The sequence below is a fragment of the Colletotrichum aenigma genome, assembly GCF_013390185.1.
Source record: "Colletotrichum aenigma strain Cg56 chromosome Unknown KSG_Cg56_contig01, whole genome shotgun sequence".
Taxonomy (NCBI): domain Eukaryota; kingdom Fungi; phylum Ascomycota; class Sordariomycetes; order Glomerellales; family Glomerellaceae; genus Colletotrichum; species Colletotrichum aenigma.
In genome coordinates, this window is record NW_023500907.1 from 880,989 (window position 1) to 901,100 (window position 20,112).

The window sequence follows — 20,112 nt, forward strand, 5'->3', positions numbered from 1 at the left end:
TATTCGATGTCCAGCGAGCGGCAGATCTCGACTGCATCCTGGAAGGTCACAGTCAATGCGTTCAAAGGCATCTTTTCCTTGCGATCTTGAATGTTTCTCTTGCGTGTCTGGAAAACCTCTTCGGGCTTGCCCCAACAATGACTAAGACAGGCGTAGCGCATCTTCGTGACGTTCTCTCGGAGGACTATAGTATCCTCAAGAATCTCGAGAATTCTGGTTGGCCCGCTGAAATCTTTCCCAGACTCCAGCGGAGTCTGGCACTTCGCATGCGATTCTGTACAACTTGAAAACCAGCCGCTTATGGCTTTTCGGGTTGTACTTGAATTCGTGGTTTCTGGGAGGTTGTGGCCGGCCCTTTCGATATTGAACGGAGGCAGTATACCATCTGCAGCTCGTCAGAGTTTGATTTCTTCGAATTCCTCTTTGCTATGCTTGGTAGTATGTGCCGTGGTCTGCTTCAGATAACGTGCAGTTCGAGGGACTGAAACGAGTTCTGTAGCGATGCAGGTACTCACCGGCCTCAGTCTCCATCTTGAAGAGATCCAAATCGAATTTACCATCATCGGTGTAAATGGAAAAAAAGCCGCCCCATAGGAAGTCTGAGACAGCGGTAGACTCAGTGATGTTAAGACAGTCAATCCATACACCAATACAAGCTGAGACGAATGCACATCGCAGGCATCGATTCTCAGCGCTCTGTCGTGGGTCCTTGTAGGTGCAATGCCCACTCATAGAACGTGTCTTACAAGGGTTGCAATTCATATTCAGATTGCCTTGGGTGTGGGTTCGGAATCCTTTGCTGAAATACTACCTACACAGACCAAGCTGGGCTTTTGATGTACGCGCCTAATGACCTAGTAAAGCTGGCGGTCACGTGACCACTTGCTGCCTAAATGCATTTTCTTTGGCACCAATGAGAGCTATGGAACGAAAAATTGGAAATGATTGGGTTGTTCTATGCTGCCATGCCTCATTAGACTTTTTGCGTCTTAGTAGGTAGTTTATGTAGAATTGCGTGGGATGTCCACACCATCTTCATTTTCCCCAAGTAATCATGTATCATATCACAAGGCATTTGGCCTCAAATGCCCAAGGGCTTCGACGGCCCAGAGCGCTATCGCCCCCACCCGTCTCGGCGCCCAACTTAGGTGTTTCCAGTGAGGCGGATCCGTTAATAGGATCCAGACCTGCGATTGGGTCTAGGCGGTTGATATGAAGAAGTCGTGCTCGCCCCGTCTTTATAGCTCATAGTATTTCCGTAGGGGCCTCCTAGTCTCCTGTAATCTTTTCTCCAGCTGCGGTATTCATTTAACCGCACTCTGACGCAACCATCCTTCGTCCGTAGACCGGACTTAGGGAGGTCTTACGCATACTTCAGCCTATCGTCGTCGTACAGTCGGTATTATAGCGTACCTCATACTAACTCGATCGATCTTATGAGTTATAGGCATGCAGGTTATTAGGAAAATAAAGGTGTATTATAGGAGTAACTATTCAGAAAAGTAGTCTATATTATAGGCTAATATCTATATATATAGCTTACGTAATACTATATATTATATAATAAGTAGTGAGGCTATAGCTTAAATTAAAGGTATTTTTAGATATTATAGATAGCTAAAAAATCTATTCCTTATTACTATATACCTAAAACTTATTTAAATTTATTATATAAAATATATAAAAATAGATTTTAAAGCAATAAAATAAATACATAAACAAAATTAACGTTTATAGTTATATTTATAGAATATAAAAATGCTTAATAAAGTTACTTAGTTATTAAAATAAGTTATAAGTATACTTAGAATTAATGAAATCTCTAAATATAGTTAGTATAAACTATTAAATATAAATAATAAGTAGTAGAGATAAATAAAACCTCTTATAGTTTACAAAGGTAAGTTTTTAAAAATCCTAAATTACTTATTGTAGTATTTATATATTATTAAAATAATTATTAAATTATTTAATATAATTATTAGAACCTTTATTAACTATTTTACAAATTAAACTTTTTAATATTTATTAATTTAAAAAAGCTTTTATTTATATACATAAGGTATATAAATATAAAGAAGTTACTATTAATACTATTATTATTACTACTAACTTCCTCTCTATGTTTAATAATAACAGTAATAATAAGGAGTTTACTACACCTTTTAGCTTTTTTATATTTCCCCTTTTTTATTCCCTTTATCTTATTATTAAGGAGGTTAAAGATAAAAATAAGTATAACACCTTATATATATACTATTTAGAGTAGTTTTAAGTATTAGAAGTATTATATTAATTATTTAGAATAGCTCTCTAAAAACCTCTCTATTATAAGATCTTTTATAAAAAATACTTTAGGTTTACTTTTATAAATAAGACCTGAAGTTATTATTATAACTTTATACTTATAGCTATTAATACCTCTAATATAAAGTATTATAAAAAGAATTGATATATTTTATATACCTCTATTTTTTATAATGACTTCTATATCCCTCTAGTATTTATTATAATATTTTTTTACTTACTACTTCTAAGAAGTTATAAAATTTAACTTTATTAACTAAACTATAAATATAATACCTTTTTAGAAGTATTTCTCAATTCTAGAGGTATTTTATTTACTTTAGAAATGTTGTTTTAATTCTTTTTTAATTTTAAATATAAAATCTTAATTATTAAAGAACTAATATTTAATATATTTTTACTCTTATTTAGAGTAGTATTATTAAGATTTCTACTCCTATTATACTTATTTCTACTCTTATATTTACTTCTCTTCTAGCTTTTATTACACTTATAATATTTCTTTACCCTCTTATTACGCTTATTACTCTTAATACTACTTCAATTATTTTTTCCTTACTTAATAATAGAGAGAAAATCCTTTTTAGCTTTATTATAGCTAGTAAACTCTTTATAGCTATTTTAGCTTAATACTAATAGAGCTAATTAAACGTACTTATTACTATTTTTAATACCTATTAAAGCTAAGTTTTATGATTAAGTTTAGAGGGTTCTTATATATATTTAGAGCGTTAAGTTAAAATAATGTTTACTTTTAAGTATGTTTAGACTTATTTTTTAAGCTTTTATAAAATAAATTAAGCTTCTTAGCTATAAAGCTAAACATAGACTTTCTAGCTATTATACTACTTTATTTGGTAATAGTTTTATTTTATATATTTTATAATAAATATGTATATATTTACTAAGTTTAGTAAGATATAAAAGTATTTAAACTTATTTCTAAAAAGGTTTCTTATAAAACTATTAATAAATATTACGTTTATAAATATATAAGCTATATTAAAACTAATTTCTTAAAACCTTTCTTATACCTATATATTTTAAAATCTATATAGTAAAGATACATTACAATATATTCTCTATAACTAATTATAAATTAAACTATCTATTAATTAATATAGTTAATTCTTTAAACGCTTTTTCTTGTATTTTACGTTATACTTTAAAACAATGTTTTAAGTACTATTATTTCTTTTAGGGTATTTTTAAAGTTTAAAGCTCTATTTCTATTATAAATATTAAAATAATATTTTAATACATAGTTTTTTAATATATTATATTTCTAAAGAGAAACATAATATATCTCTCAACTAATCTCTATATTTCTTCATTAATAATAAATAAAGTATTATTTATAATCTAAAGACTTTATATACCCCTTAAATTTCTAAAATAAAAAGTAAAAAAATAGGTTGTATAGAAATATTAAATTATTTAGTTAACTACTATTGTATAAATTAATAAAAAGTTTATAAAGAAATATAAAAGATATATACCTATAAAAGATATATTTAGATATATTCTTACTACTAAATAAAATATAAAACTAACTTTCTCTTAATATCTTTTTATATATGTAAGAGAAGTTTATTCCTTATTGTTTTTAAATTCTCTAAGAAGTAATAAAATTATAAAATATATTCCTATTTAAAAATTAAAATACTTAATAATCTTTTTAATATATAGTTTATATACTAAGTAGACCTTTTAAGCTATATAATTTCTAACTATTTAAATAACTATTAAAATAATACTTAATAATATTATAAGTTTTAAGTTTGTATTTAGTTTTTTGCTTATTAATAATTTAGTTCACTTTAGAATAGTAATTTTAATAATATAAAATAAAAATATTATTTATATAAAATGGAACTAAAACGTAATATTTAAGATCTTCAAAAGAATATACCTCTTGTAAGTTTAAAATAAATCTTAATTTCTTTCAAAGTATTCAGAAATACTTATATTAAAAGAGGAATACATCTTTAAAACTTTATAAAGTTTTACTAAGTTTTATATATTCTCCTCTATATGTAAAATCCTCTAAGAGTTAATAATACATTAGAAATCTATTCAAATCCCTCTCTATACGTAGAAAAACGTTATTTATATTAAACTACTATATTCTAAAATCAAATTAAATAGCTAAAGCTATTATAATATAAAACGTTTCTATAATAAAAGTTACTATATATATATGTATTTTAAAATGTCTTTTTTCTAAAAATCTCTTCGTATATAAATTCTAATTTTAAAACGTTCTAAATTAGTATTTATCTTAACTTTATATGTAAAAACCTATTTTAAAAACAAAGGTTTTAATTATATAGATTGTTAATTAACTTCTCACTACGTTCTTCTTTTTATAGTTTTTTAATTTTAAATCTCATTATTGCTATAAAGTATTTATATAGATATTTTAAAAATACTAGAAGTTTTTTTTAATTCTAAGGAAGTAATTAAAGTTTAAATATGTAGATATTTTATTTGAAATCCTTATTATTATACTTCTATTTCTAACTTTTAATATACCTTTATATATATAAATAAAACGTTATATACTTTAAAAAACCTTTTTGTATTACTTTCTGAAGATTAAATATAAATATGATAAAGAAAGCTTTTTAAGTATATTATTCTTTAACAAGAATAACCTTGTTTTAATGTTTAATCTTAAAAAATAGCTGTTTTAACTTATTTCTCTCATAAGTTATTTTAGAATAAATCCCTAAAATATTATTAATAAATAACATAAAATCTCTAAATCGCTCTAAAAGCTATTAATTGTATTAGCTTACATAACTTATTTTTCTATAATCTTTCTGATTATAAGCTTTTTTTAGAACCTCTTTTAAACATTTTATTTTATATATTTAGTTTATAACTCTATATATTCTATTTTCTAATTCAAAAAAGTTTTTAAAAAGTATTAATATTATTTTCTCTTTATCTATATTTAGTATTAATATTTTAAACTAAACTTAAAACTTACTATTTTAATTTTAATATTTATTAAAAATGATATAAACATTATTATCCTCTTCTAAAATATTTATAACCTCATTAGTTTATTTATAAGATTTATTATTAAATATATTTAGTATATTAGTTTCTTTTCTTTAGTGTTTAATTATAACTCAAGGTTTTAAAATGTATTTAGAAATAAGAAAACTTTTTAAAACCTCTTTTTGAGTCTCTTTATATATTATAATATCTTACAACTATATATTTAAAGTCTCTTACTCTTTAAAAATATCTTTTATTATAATATTAGCTTGTTATTATATATTTAGAAGTTTAAATACTAAGTTTAAAAATAATTTAAGTTTTAATTTCTATTTAATAACATAATATATAATCTGAATTAGTATTACTATATGTTTACCTTCTTTTAAATAAAGCTTTAAGTTATTAAATTATATATTATATATTCTAATTACTTTTTTCAGTATAAATATGTAAATCTTATATAAATTATATAAATTATTAATAACTATATCTAACTAAATATCTAATATATCTCTATAGATATACCTTATAGTATATTTCTTTAATCTTTCGTTTTTTTTTAAATAAGTATATATAATAACTATATATATAGATATGTTGATTTTTAATAAAGGTAAGAGTCTCTCTTAATTATAACTGATTAATAGAAATATTAATTATATTATACTTTTTTAACTTAATTTAGCAACTGTTAATTAGTTTTTTATTATAAAAAGTAATCAAAAACATAAATCTTTAAAGAAAACTAATTCTAACTATATTTGTTAAAGAAATTTAACTTCTTTTTATATTTTAATATGTTTTAAGATTATTTTTTAGTTAATATACTCTAAACTACTAATTAGGTTTTTTATATGTATTAAAAATGTTTTAAATATAATTCTATTATGTTTTACATAATGTTAATAATACATATCATTATTAATAATAATTACTACTATTTTATTATCTTAATATATAATATAAAGTATTAATCTATATTACTTTCTAATCTATTATTTAAAGTATAAAAATGCTACAAAGACTTTTTTAAATAAATAATATATTAGAAGGAAACCTTATAGCTTATTTAAACATGTATCTTTAATGATTAGAATATAAATACTCTTAAAATTACTTTAAAAAAGTAATAAAAAATATCTTAGAAAATATAATAATATAAATAAATTACTTTATTTTCAAATTTTAAACATAAAATAACTTTTTTTATTTAAATTCTAATATATATTTTATATTATATCTGTATTAAGCTACATATCTTTACCCTCTAAATATTCTTAACTATATATCTAAAAACCTTAAAACCTAAATAGATGGAATAAATATATTATAAGTATATACTATCTAAGTAATCTCTATAATGATTATACACATTTTATTTATAAAAGGCTTTTGTTAGTTAAATGATAGTAATAATATATATAAAACTTGCTAATATATGTTTTAAAAGATATAAAGAAAAAGGTTTATATTTAAAAAAGACTAAATCATATTTTTAGATTAATATAGTAATAATTATATTTTAAATAAAGGGTTTTATATATAAAATATAATTAAATTTATAAAACTAAATCTTCTATATATGAAACTGATTTTAAATATAATATTAATATAAAAACCTTTAATATAAGTAATATTCTTAAGTATAAGATTACTTAATATCTATCTATTTTAGCTTTTGAAGATCCTTTTAAGAATATAAGTTTTTTAGCTTAAAATTGAAATCTAAGTTATACTTACTTTTATAATACCTTTAAACTAAACTCTACATAAAAGTTATTTAATAATAATAATTTATTATTAACTAATTATGTAACATTATAGTTATTATAAACTATACTATATAAGAAAATATGTAGTAGATTAGAAGCGTTAAATAGATATATCTTTAGTATGATTACTTTAAAAAAGCTTTATAGATTAATTAATCTAGCTATAATATTAAATAAAAATCTAATATTTAATTTCTAACTAGATCTATTATTTTAATTAATTCTTTTATTATAATTTCTATACTATTAGCTTTTTCTATTATATAAACTACTTTTCTTATAATTAGTATCACTTATTTGATTTAAGATTTATTTTGTATATATAATTATAGTTTTAATATTTATTAATTTATTTTCATTAATTTTAAAAAAGATTTATTAAGCTTTATTACTTATAGACATTTAATAAAATTTATAGAACGTTTTATAAATATACTCTAAGTATGTATATATTTTTAGAGGTCTAAAGATATTCTTGTCTATATAAATAGCTATTAAAATATATATTAGAAACTTTAAATTCATATTTATAATTAACTATATCAACTTAATGTAAATTTCATCTAAAATAAGTTAATATTTAATTATTTTGAAAAAAGTTTATAATCTAAATTCTCCCTAAATCTTTAAAATATTAAGTTCTTTTTACCTCTATATAGTAATAATCCTACTCTATATATTGAATAAAAAAGTTAATATTAAAATTAGCTTTTTTCAGTAAAGAAAACTAATTGTTCTAAATAATGTTAATAATTATAAACTTGGTAAATATAAGCTATTTCTTAATCTTATATATAAAAATTTATAAAATTACTTCTAACTAGGTTTTATTATTTAAGATAGCTAATTTAATATTAATTAGAATAAAATTTAAAACTGTTTTATTAATTTATATCTAGAAGTTAAAATAATATATTAGGAAGGTCTATTAGTTTAAAAATATTATTTTATAAGTTTTGATTACTATATTATATTTTAACTTAATATGTTTATAAATAATAATTTAAAATACTTATAGAAACCTTTTTAAAAAAGGATAATCCTTTTATTCTATTTAAAATAATACTTATTTCTTTTTGACTTTTTAAAGTTTCTATAATTGGATAGATATTCTTTAATATATTTTTAATAGCTTCTATTAAATATTTAGCCTCTTCTAAATATTATTTTATCTATTTATTATATTCTTCTTAATATTTTATATTTAAAAAAGTTTGATATTTAATAATAAATTTAAATATCATGAGAGCCATAGTTATTTATAAAAAGTTAGTATAATTATTTATATCTAAGTTAATATAGTTTTAAAAGTTTCTTAAGTATATATAAAACTTAAAATAAATATACTATATAAACTAACATAGTTCATCAGTCAGCCGGCTGGACCAGTTAGCTGGACGTTTTTTTCCCACATACATAATAACATCTAGTATTTCTCAACCATAACGCATTAAATCAACTATTAGTTGTCGCTATCAGAATCTCCTGATGGTCCGACATCTTTGGAATAGGTTCGCGCGTTATGCCCAGTCTCACCACATATACCACAGCGTCTCTGAGCTAGCTGGGCTCTCTTTGATGGACCCCCCTCGTCATCCTCTTAAGGTGCTGGATGTTTCCCTTTTTGTTTTCCTTTAAGCAAAACTTAAGATTCCTCTATACTAAGTGCCCCTCTAAGCTGGACTTATGTTCTTTTAGCCCTCTAATGCTTAGTAAGTGTTATATTTGCATCCTTAAGGGTATAAAGCTGATCAGTTAAAATAGTGATTAAGTGTGCTATTACCTGCGCACCCTTTAATAATTGCTTAACTGCAGTAATAATTAGTGTTAGTAAGCTTCCTTAATAAGCAGAGATATAACTTTTGATAAACTTAGACTGTGAGATAGTTTGTTGTAGGTTAGAGGGTGTTTGCAACTGCTAAGGTGGAGGTGTTGAAGGGTTGGCTATGGGAGGTGTAGGCGTCTGTAAATGCATATCAAGCTTTTTGATAATATGGTCTGGGTCCTATGGTGAAATTCCAGCGCCTTAGAAAGCAGACCTGATGTTTTCCTCATTAAAAACCTTGTTGTGGGCCTGGTGGAAGGTAATAAAGAACTTAGACTTGGTGATGTGATTTATGGAGGATCTGATGAATTAGTTGATTTCATCACTATATATGCGTTTTAAAGGCGAATAAAGGGTAATATTTAATAGCTGTAGTAGATATAATAAATATATAGGCATACTGATAGTTATAATATTGTTCTGCTTATAGTAATTATTGAATTTAGCTGATAAATAGCTCTTATAGCTGTTAATAATAAGCATCTAGTAGACGCCCTTTATTTAGTTCTTAGTATGTTTATTAAAGTGTTTAATCTAGTTAAGACCTATCTAATTATTTGTCTATCTATTAGCAGTGGGTTTGATCACTTAGTTGCCTGGAAAACCTGCTTCTGTGGTCTAACTAGTAAGGTGATATACGCCTTTAACGATCACAAACGGAGGGATGCACCACCCACCCAAATTAATATATTTAATGACTGTAGCCTATTTATAGTTGCCAGGCTGGACAGACTTTGCTTTGCTGCATTAATCAGCATATATAACCACTATTAACATAGTGATTATACCTATTATGAAGCTAGTTTTATCAAAATTATATAGGTCCCCCTCTTAGATGCTATACTTAGCTATTATGTTGCGTAATAGTGTAAACCACTTTAATATAACCTTAGGATCTTCTTAAAGAGCCTTTTGATAATCATATAGACGATTAAACTTGGTTTTTAGAGCAGGCTGTGAGTCCACAAACCGCCTGGCCTATTACTTGCCAACAGGCTTGCTATTACAGGCTCACAGCAGGAGATTAGCTATATCTTCCACACTGCTGAGGTGGAAAGGAAATCCTCTGGAATCCTATTTAATAACATATTAGAGAAGTGTTTTCTCTTTAATTAGATTGAGTTTATATTATTAGGGTTAAGCTTATTTGCGTTGTAGTTAGTTATTCATTCTATTAGCTAAGGTGCTCTTTGGGATACTGTAGGTTTTTGCAGCATGCGAAATGCTTAAGTTATTACCTGCAGCGCGTGTTGATTGGATCGCTTTAATCGCGAGAATGACTTTGTCTTCTTAGGTGTAGATTGGCATTATGGTTGTTGAGATTTTACGCGTTAAAGGTTTAAGTGATTTGGACGTAAGAGTGTTTAGAAAAAAACGTCCGACTGACTGGTCCGGCCGGCTGACTGATGAACCACGTTAATTATTATTTAATATAAAAATATCTTCTATAAAAAGAATTTTATTATCAATAGAAAATATAACAAATAAAAATAATAAAAAGGTTAATAAAAAGGATAAGAATAAGTTTCTTATATATAATTTATAGTAGAGGAGTAATTTAAGTTATTAATAGAGCTAAGCTTATAACTCTTATAAGTTATAAGTATATAAGTTATTAGGAAAATAAAGATATATTATAGGAGTAATCACTCAGAAAAGTAGTCTATATTATAAGCTAATTATTACGACCCGTTATGTATGGATAACAGTTGACCGACCCACTTGGGCATTAGGCGGCTAGGATAAGACATTTGTACTGCAGGATCACAGGAACAACAGGGACTCACTCGGAACGGAAAAACTATGGTAAAGGTCATGTGACGATAAGAAGGACCGACGAGAGATAAGCGGTCCTGACCTAGGACCGACATGAAGAAAGCGGTCCACACCTGGGGACCGCTCGGAAGATATCGGTCCTCAGTTTAAAGAAACTACCCTAGACTTGTATATAGTATGACCCTGAGCCTGGCTTATGGTCAGACTTCTATAGCTCTTCAGCAATCAACTTAGTATTCATCCTCATAGATACTCTCAGCTTACCTTCACTGCGAATCACTTATTGAGTCTAAGACTGATCACCTTAGCCTCTGAAGACCTGATCTACTACAGCCTACGAACTACGACCTACGACCACGACCCAGTGTACTGTTAGAACGTATCAATCCCCAGCTTCTGTTAGCAGACCCTACTGTCGGATAGCTGACCGTAACACTAATATCCACATATACAGCTTACATAATACTGTACGTCACGTGATAGGCGGTGAGGCTGCGGCTCAGATTGAGGGTATCGCAACAATCGACTAGCAAAGACTAGAGAGATGAACGCCGGCGTTCCTATCCCACGCATAAGGGATGGAATGCGGTGCAATATCAATGTGTTCATTCTGATCGTACCCCTTTTAGACGCCATAGGCGTAGACGCGGTTAGCCAATGTCACCTGTGCGCGCAGATGATCCTCCGTATCGGAGGGGCTCTGCACCCAGAATTCAGGGCATTGGAGAGTATGGCTCTGGTGCACTAGTGAGGCCAGATCCATTGGGGGTAAAAAGACGACGGCAAGTGCGGACCACATCATGCGGTCGGGGGACCCAGAGACTGATGATGTAGAAGATCATAACGCCGAAGGCGGCGAAGAAGTTGTACTCCTGAATAGTGACCACGTAGTATACATCACCAGCTTGGCCTGGCGCCTCCACGAAAGCAAAAATCCGGCACGCGACAATGTAGACGGAGTTGCATACTGTTGCAAGAAGCAAACCCCAGACAATTTTGTAGTCACCGTTGCCCACGGCGGCCGCAATGCAACTGATGATGTCGAGTAAAATGTAGTCGAGCAGCATACTATCCTTGGCCATTGCGCCCTTTATCTTTGCTTCTCCTGGGTACAAACGAGCGCGTTCATCCTCTTCAAGTGTATTGGCCATGTTGGCAATGGGCGTAATTGTCCGCTGATAGATATCAGCCGCGAGGAAAGAGCTGTTGAAGAGGCCGAAGAGCAAAGACGGGAGTACGGTGAACACTATTCAACGAAGGAAGATGCGTATAGTGACCTCCGGATCAGCACTCCCCGTTTGAGAATCATGTCGACCATTTTCGGGATGCACTATCCGATTGTCTGGTGCAAACGAGGAAGAATTGTGTCTGAACCCCTTTGCCCACGCGACTGTAGCGGCAATCAACGCAGAGGCACCAAGTATCGTGGCGAGGACAAGATAGGCGTCCGAAAGGAAAGTATTCCTAACCCTGTCGACATGTGGCCGTGAATCACTTGGTGTAGTACCCTGGACGGGCCTCGAACTAATGTTGGTCGGTAGTTTCTGTAACGTGATATATGGAGCCCTAGTGTCGAAATTTCGAGTACCACGTTCGGGGTCCAAGTCGCTGGTTGTGCGGGTGTCGCTTGCTTGAAGAAATCTAACCCCGTGAATGACGAGCTTGCTGTTCTCCTTTTCCAGCATCCTAGATGTAGTCGCAATCCTTTTTTCGGCCAGGATCTGACGGCATATTCACAAACTCGTCAACAATATTAGAGCCTTGAATCAATGATACCTGAGCAGCCAGAGTACATGGACTCCACTTCAGTCCCGTGTGGTTTCTGTTGAAAAATATCGTGATACTGAACGTAACCGGGAAGAGCCAGAAATAGGTAATCATGGCAATAGCACCGCAGGCGACGGAGATGCGCACACCCCAACCAGCAACGTCTTCAACAAGCTGTATTAGTCCTGATTTGACGAGTATTAGAAGCCACGTGACTAGGGAGCTTATGTTGACAGCACAGCTAAGGTAATCGCCGCTTTGGAACAGGGGAAAGATAAGGCCAGGATTAACATTGCCCCCGGGAATGCTGTTCAGTGGTTCGTTCAAAGAAGCCCCCAATGCTTCATCGACTAAGGGCTTAGCCATGTGGCTGTAGAGGATAATGCGATTGTATGACTGAAGAGTTCCCCTCCAGAGCATCGTAGTAAGGAATGCGATGATGCCTGGGGCGTAGAGCCACAGCGCATAGCTGTACTGTAACCTCAGATGAAGTACTGTGGATTGTGTTCGGCCAAAGAAGACAAGAGCCCCTACGCCCGATAAGCATGCGATGGACCAGATCTGTATAAGAACCAGATACAAAAGTTTGAGGGCAGGCGGCTTGAAGTTCAACTTAGGTAGCGACGCTGCCTCCTGGGCACTGAGGGGCAAGAAGATGCCGGCCCCGTCTAAATTATCTTAATCAAGAATTAGCAAAAGCCGTGAACACACTGACATCCAGGTGGTATGCTCATACAATCATACCGCCCGACGACCGATGATTCGGTGCGAGGCGGCCGCAGATCCTCACCCTCCCAGGGAATCTCCGTCGCGTTGCCACCATTGTCCGGCGGAGACTGAAAACTGCGGAGGGCCACCGACTCCGTAGGTTGATCTCCCGCTGAACTTGGGAATGAGATAAAAGATGGTGGTAAAAGGAGGCGAACGGGAGTTTGCAGCCAGCCTGACCCTACGTTTAAATACGGGAGGGGCATCAGCAGGCTGACAGCCTTCGACAGTCTCAAGAAGCCTTTAGAAGCTGGAAACTGCAACGGTCCTCGTCATTGAATGCCAAAGGCCCGTTAAGATCAGGCTGACGAATAGTACGTCTCAGACTTCCCGTGGTGTGCTCCGTATTTGGGTGGCACAAGGCAGCCTGCAGATAGCTTTAAGTAAGTGATGCCGCTGATTCTGGCATTCAATGCATGCGCATCACGCACGCTCCGCACTTTGTCCCAAAACGGCTGGTCTCGACTCATTGGCCAGTGACACCGGTCTCCCGCACATCTTAATAGAATACCATCGCGCAAGGACTGACAGGATATTAATAGCAGTGATACAAGGCTCTGCTGCGCGGCGGCGTCACTGTCCCCAACGCGACCAACATATAACCCTATGTGCATTGTTCACGTCTAGTAATAGAGGAAATATGTTTTTTTCTCCCGGCAAAATCGTTGATCAATACTCCAGTGATATCGTCAGCCACAATTCCGCAAGTTTTGTACTGCAGGCCACTGGCACGAGATGAGATGGGCATATTCGGCGTATGTCGCGATTAGACATAATTGTCCAGACATTTAGGCCGCGAGCCTGCCCTCTATGACCCTGCTCAAGATCAATCACCTGGGGCATCAAGGCTGTTAGTCACGAGAGTATAGTACGGAGCTGTTTGGCTCAAGGCTTCATCGCTTGGTAGACGTTTTCGTGTTATTGCCTGAGTTATTGTATAAACAAAGCCACTCACAGCAAGCCCTCCCCCATTCGCTCTATTCCTCTTCATCTCGGGATCCTGGTCCATCCTTCACTTCTAGAAGTTACCAAGATGTACGTGCGTTTGCTAACGGAATTCTTATCCCATTCTCTAAGGTCGGAAAGAGCATCTGAAAGCTGCTCTGTGTGCATTTTAGATGGGTTTCATCGGAGCAGAGAAGAAGCGTACAGTCTGTGGCAACCCGTAAGCTCCAATGTAAAAGACTCTAGGGACTTTCTTCCTCAGCTTTCGGTGGACAGACAGCAGCCTGGCACTTTTCAAATGCCAAGTTGCATACAACAGTGGCCCCCAACATCGGTCCCATAGCGTTGTAGCAGGTTGCCAAGACTCCCGAACATCCAGCTTTGCAGATACTAAAATTATCGAGAGTATTCGGTCCGGTCAGGAGTGTTGCGAGAACAGGAAGGAGTTTCATATTGCTTGAGTCTCTGTGCTTTGATCGGCAGGCCGAAACGTGAGTTGTTTGACTACGTAGAATCTAACTACGTCGGCTTGATTGAAGGAAGTGTTAGCTATTGTCGCTTGAAAAAGTCGTGGGTGTGGGCACTGGGCATCGAACAGACCGCATTAAATACCCCGTGGTACACTGTCAAACTTGGTCAAGTGATCTTTGACGTAGACTATCAGCAGCCGTCTTAATTGCGATCTCCGGGCCATTTCTGTTGGAATGTTGGGTGGTTGGCCTCCAGCAGCTGCAGTCTTTCTCCGTGATGATCATCAGCTGTGTAAACTCTAATCGGTACGTCAATCATCGACTTTTCAACAAATGGATTTCAACTATGATGTACATTTCATGAGGGATTGTTTCCGCGCAACATGTTACCTGTAACATGTGACGATGTTCGCCACACAATTACGCCAGCTTCATGAGTATGACGAAAGACGTAGAAGCGTAGAGTTCTTCCCTTTTCGCGTGACGCTTCGCGTGAGTGGTCGGCATAGGCCCCAGGTGAACGGAGTGAAATGAACTTTGCTGCGGTTGGCCTCCTGCATACCTTTTCGCTTTTTAATTTGAGAACTTAGGACCTTTCATTAAGGATTTCTTTCAATACGTGGAGACATCATTGAAGGCAACGCCACAAATAAACACAGTACGTGGGAAAGTTTCCAAAACAGAATTCCATTCTCAAAGTTGTTCCAATTCCTCTGTTCAGAAACTTTCCAATTGTAAGTTTGCATATGCTCCTCCGATATCCGTTGCCAAATCGTCTATCACACATTTCAATTCCCGGTTATCCTGTAGCCACCTACCCATCCAGCACGAATCGAAGTTTCCCACTGACATAGTGTAGAACAACAAGCTCCCAAGGGCAAGTAGTTGATTAGCATCGGGGAGCAGATCTCGCCTGCGAGCACGAAGCTTGACATTTTCCAAAGGCTGCATCGCATGCCTTTACAGCAGGTGTAGCAGCTACACCGGATGTGACTCCAAAGATGCCACCGGCTACAGTGTAGCATGTGACCACAAGAGCCGCGCATCCAGTCTGACAGGTGCCATATGCACATTTCTCGGCCAAGACCACAGCGGGCGCCAATATTGAGAAAGTGGAAAGTATTTCTGTCAAGGGATTCATGTCGATGTCTCGGTCTAGATTGCCAAAAAGATTTGCTTGTGAGTCGATGTCGTGGTTCTCAGTTTTGCCAGCAATAGTCAAAAAGGGTTGTGATGGACGGCAAGAAAGGATTGAAGCTGGAAGTTCGCGATTTCGGGAAGTATGATCCTTAAATAGTTTGGCTACCGGTCCAAGTCTGATTGCAGGCTTGTTACACTCTCACATGTTCCATCTGACCGCATTAAACTTTTGCAACTTGAAAAAACCATCATCTCAAGCCCTTAGCTTGAACTTCATTTTTAACAACTACCAACAAAGATGTGCTGCTAAGGATCCCGGTCATAATAATCTTCTTACTGACTGGAGATGGAATCGGCGATATTGGCGAGTTCGTACTCATCTGTCAATACCGAACAACAGCTAACATTTGAAGACGACTCACCTCCAATGTAAAGGAACCTAAAGGGTTGGAACCAGAGCCACCACAGCACAAGCAGCCTGACACTTTCCGAATGCTACGTTGCATGCAATAACAGCGGGAGCAGCTGCGACACCAGCTGTTGCCCCCCAAACTGCCCCAGCAGCGGCGTAGCAGGCCGTCACAACGCTTGCGCATCCAGCTTGGCATATGCCGTAGCCTAAGAGGCCAGCTTCGACGGCAGGCGGCGCTGCCAAGAAGATGTAAAGTACAAGGATGGTTGAGAGATCCATTTTATTGAAGCGTAAACTGTTCGCGTGACAAAGCTGAACATGTAATAATCTGCGCGAATTAGGTTCGAGGTAGTGGTGTAGGGAGAAGAGTGATGTTGGTGACCTATCTGCGAGTGCATTGGCCGATTTGACCGCATTAAATATCCTGGTCTACGTGTATTGACTCGAGTCAATTTTAATAGAAGGCTGTCAGACATCACTTTGCTTGGGATGGCTGGATCATGTCTGCTGGAATGTTCGGATGTCGGCCTCCAGCGTCTACAATCTCTTCTGGCGTCATCGTTGACCCCGCGAACTCAAACCATCACGTCTGATACTTGATTCCCGACAAGATTATTTCAGATCGGGAGTATCGATTGAGGCTACATCAGCTTGCATCCCTTCAGAGACAGCTTCTACGCAACGTGGGTGGCAATCATCGGACGATAACAGTCGAAGGCAGATGGCCGATTCCCAACCATAGACGATGAGGTCATGTGTCATCGTCGACGTCTTGCAAATCAATGCGCTTTGCGTTCTTAATTCGAGTAGACTGTCAATTTCTCAACGTACCTATATTCTCTGCGGGAGCTGGGATCGGGCGAAAAGGGGCATACAATCTATTTGCATAGACATGAGGTGATGAAGTCTTCAACAATATCATTCAACGAAACTTTGGAATAATTGGTCTTTACAGTACTCTAGCCATTCCACATTCTGCATTGCCAATCTTCCATATCCCCCTAGAGCCACCTCGCTATTCGAGCTCTGGCTTCTCGACGACAAGATATTCATTCCTTCATCATTAAATGATGGCTCTGATTCAAATTGTATTGTTGGAGGCCGCATAAAATGATTGAAGGCAGTCAACGTCACAGGCCACATATGCGTCGACGCCTTTGAGCATGACGTGGCTTGCAACAAATGGGCTCATGACTGCAAACTGATCAGCGACGCAGGAGCATGCGCCCAGTGCAGCCTTACAACCATTCCAACAGTCTTCATATGCAAATTGAGCAGCAGCTCGAGAAGAAACAGCCAAGACGGCAACCGGGGCCAGAATGAGGAACGAGGGAATGGTGACTGCGGAGAATTTCATACTGATAGATGAGTCTGGGTTGTAGAAGAGGCCTTGCTGATTGGTGGTTGTGATGGGTTTGCTTGTGACGGCGGACGGTGTCTGGTGTGTGTTTTGTAGTGTGTGTTTTGTGGTGTTTGGTGTGTAATGAGTAGTGAGCGGTTTACAGTGAGCAAAGCGGCGAATGAATTGGGTTCTTAAGTTTGTACATCCTCAAAGCATTTGAATATGTTTACTTGATGGCTTCCGCAGACCTCCATCACCCATACAACTTACGGTAGCTGGAAAGAAGGACCAACATGCGGGTGACAAAGAACCAGACGTTACGAGATTGGGCCGAAACATCAGTGGAGCACTTTGAAGCTTTTATTCATCCAATCAGTCTGAGGCGAACAGAAACTTGATCATTTCTCTCATTCCTCTCGTTTCTACAAAATGACCTGCGGTTGACTTCCAGACGTTTCGATGCGCCTTGGACAAAGAAGTTCGGCGACAACGCAATTTCATAGCTCATCGGTAACCCCGCCCTCACACCAATTATGGAGGCGGCTACAGACTGCACGAGCATCTATGGAAACTGATATCAGAATTACTAGTCTCGAGCGTTTCCGAAGTTGACTATACCATACCTTCCTTTGTCCAATATTTGGATTCAAAACGAATGGGAGCAGTACATACAGACTGACACTCTTTGAACGACTGGTCGCATGCCTTGATCTTTGGCGGCGCGCCGTAGCATTTTGTGACCCATCCCTTCTCTGCAGCAGCGTAGCAAACGAAGACGGCCGTCACGCAGTTGATCTGACAGTTGGCGTATTTGGTGATGATGGGCTCCTTGTCGTGGAGTGCCGCATTTTGAGAAAACGTATCAGCTACAGCCAGCCTCCCTGCTGCCAAAGTTATGACAAGTATCTTCAGCTTCATTGTAGGATCTTGAGTCGATGTAGCGGGGGAACAAGGTAACTGATCGTTGGGTGGGGATCGCCGAAGATAATGGATACAACGTTTGGAAGCACATGACCACGGCAAAAGCGCTGGACTCTTGCTGCTGAGCGTTGAGGCCTCGATACCTCCTCCCTTCGCTAGAAAACGTTGAGAGGCGCGGGGGTTGGGATGCATATCTTGTCGGCCTCCGGCAGACGAAAGTCTTTAGTGTCACTAGGTTTTGGTGGGGGCTGTACTCAAAAACATTGATGCATCTAGACTCTTTCGTGGTCGTCCAATCTGCAGAAGACAACGGGAAAAAGCACTTTGACGAATTCGCCTGTTTGACCGAGGGTATCTGATTCGCATTCGATCTCTTAAAAAGCAACTTTTCCTATAACCCAAAACGCCATGCCATGCGTCATCCGCAATAAACCATCCGCCCCTGAGCCCTCTTCAGAACCGGATATTGCGCTTGCGACCAGTGTACTTTGACGTAGCCTTGACGATCTTTCCCTTCCTCTCCATCTGTTCCTTCTTCTTGACGATCCATGCCTTGCTGCCCTTCTTGATCTCTCCCTTGCCGCTCTGGTCGCTTGCCTTCCGCCTCGCGTCCTCCACGTCAACGCCCTCCATGCCGTTCACGACGTTGGTGATGTCGCCTCCCTTGCCGCCTTCGGCCGTGCCTCCAACCGTCAGGACTAGGTACAACTTGACATTCTTCGTCTCCGGGTCGTCCTCGAGCAGACCGGCGCCGAAGCCAGCCTTCACCGCCGCCTGGGTAATCATGTTGCGCTGTGTGTCGTTCTTGGGGTAGAACTGGCACACGGCTCTTCCTCCACGACGTAATGACGCATAAAGGCCGTTGAAGAAGCGGGTGAGGCGGCCCTCGGGGGATGTGTCGCTGCTCTCGGCGTTGCAGAGCCACTGGATCGCGGAAATACTGATGGCGGCATCGAAGGAACCCGCGCGGAAGGGAACGCCCTGCCCGATGTCGGCCAACAGCAGGTCACCCTCAACATCTCTTTGCAGCGCAATGTCGAGCATGGAGGGGGAGATGTCCATGCCGATCCAGGTGTGCGGGCCGCCGTCCTCCTCACCCTCAGCAGAGAGGATCTCGCCGGAAAGACCGCTGCCACAGCCGACGTCGAGGATCAGAGAGGGGCCCTTAAGGTCGAGAAGTTCGAGTGCGCGACGAGTCATCGAGGCTTGAATGTTTTGTATACGGGAGCTCGTGGTGTATTTGCGCGCTTCGGTGTCATCGTAGTGGATGTCGGCCGCGCTGGAGGAGGTTAGTTGGATGGCGGGGTTCGGATGGGGGATTGACTGACAGGGTATCCTCAGGGCGCGACATGATGGGCTAGATCTTTCGTTCGATTGACGGTCTAGAGTATCGTCAGGAGACAAGCGGCGGTCCGGCGGTCAGGGTAGCGATTCGTGACGTCGGCGCATCGAGGTTGGGCGGTGAATTTTTGTGTCGTGGGAAACTTCAAAATTCGCAGGCTTCGGGGTACGGATAGCTATCGATAAGATAACGAAAGTGGTGGGGTCGATAAGACTCGATAAGACCAAGTTCCAGCTGCGTACCTCATCCCGCGGTCATCCCGCTGCCCGGATCATGAGCTGCTCCGAGACTCCGGCGCAAAGGCCACGCTTGC

The 20,112-nt window shown here is 36.5% G+C and overlaps 1 protein-coding gene across 1 annotated transcript; it reads right to left on the reverse strand.

The window, feature by feature from the left end:
• Positions 1-18,910: 18,910 nt before the first annotated feature.
• BUD23 (18S rRNA (guanine(1575)-N(7))-methyltransferase) lies at positions 18,911-19,808 on the reverse strand (the record flags this gene model as incomplete). The annotated part of the gene is made up of 2 exons (XM_037315505.1): positions 18,911-19,736; positions 19,786-19,808. The coding sequence occupies 2 exons, from the start codon at positions 19,806-19,808 to the stop codon at positions 18,911-18,913; spliced, it is 849 nt and encodes a 282-aa protein (XP_037184900.1).
• Positions 19,809-20,112: the final 304 nt, after the last annotated feature.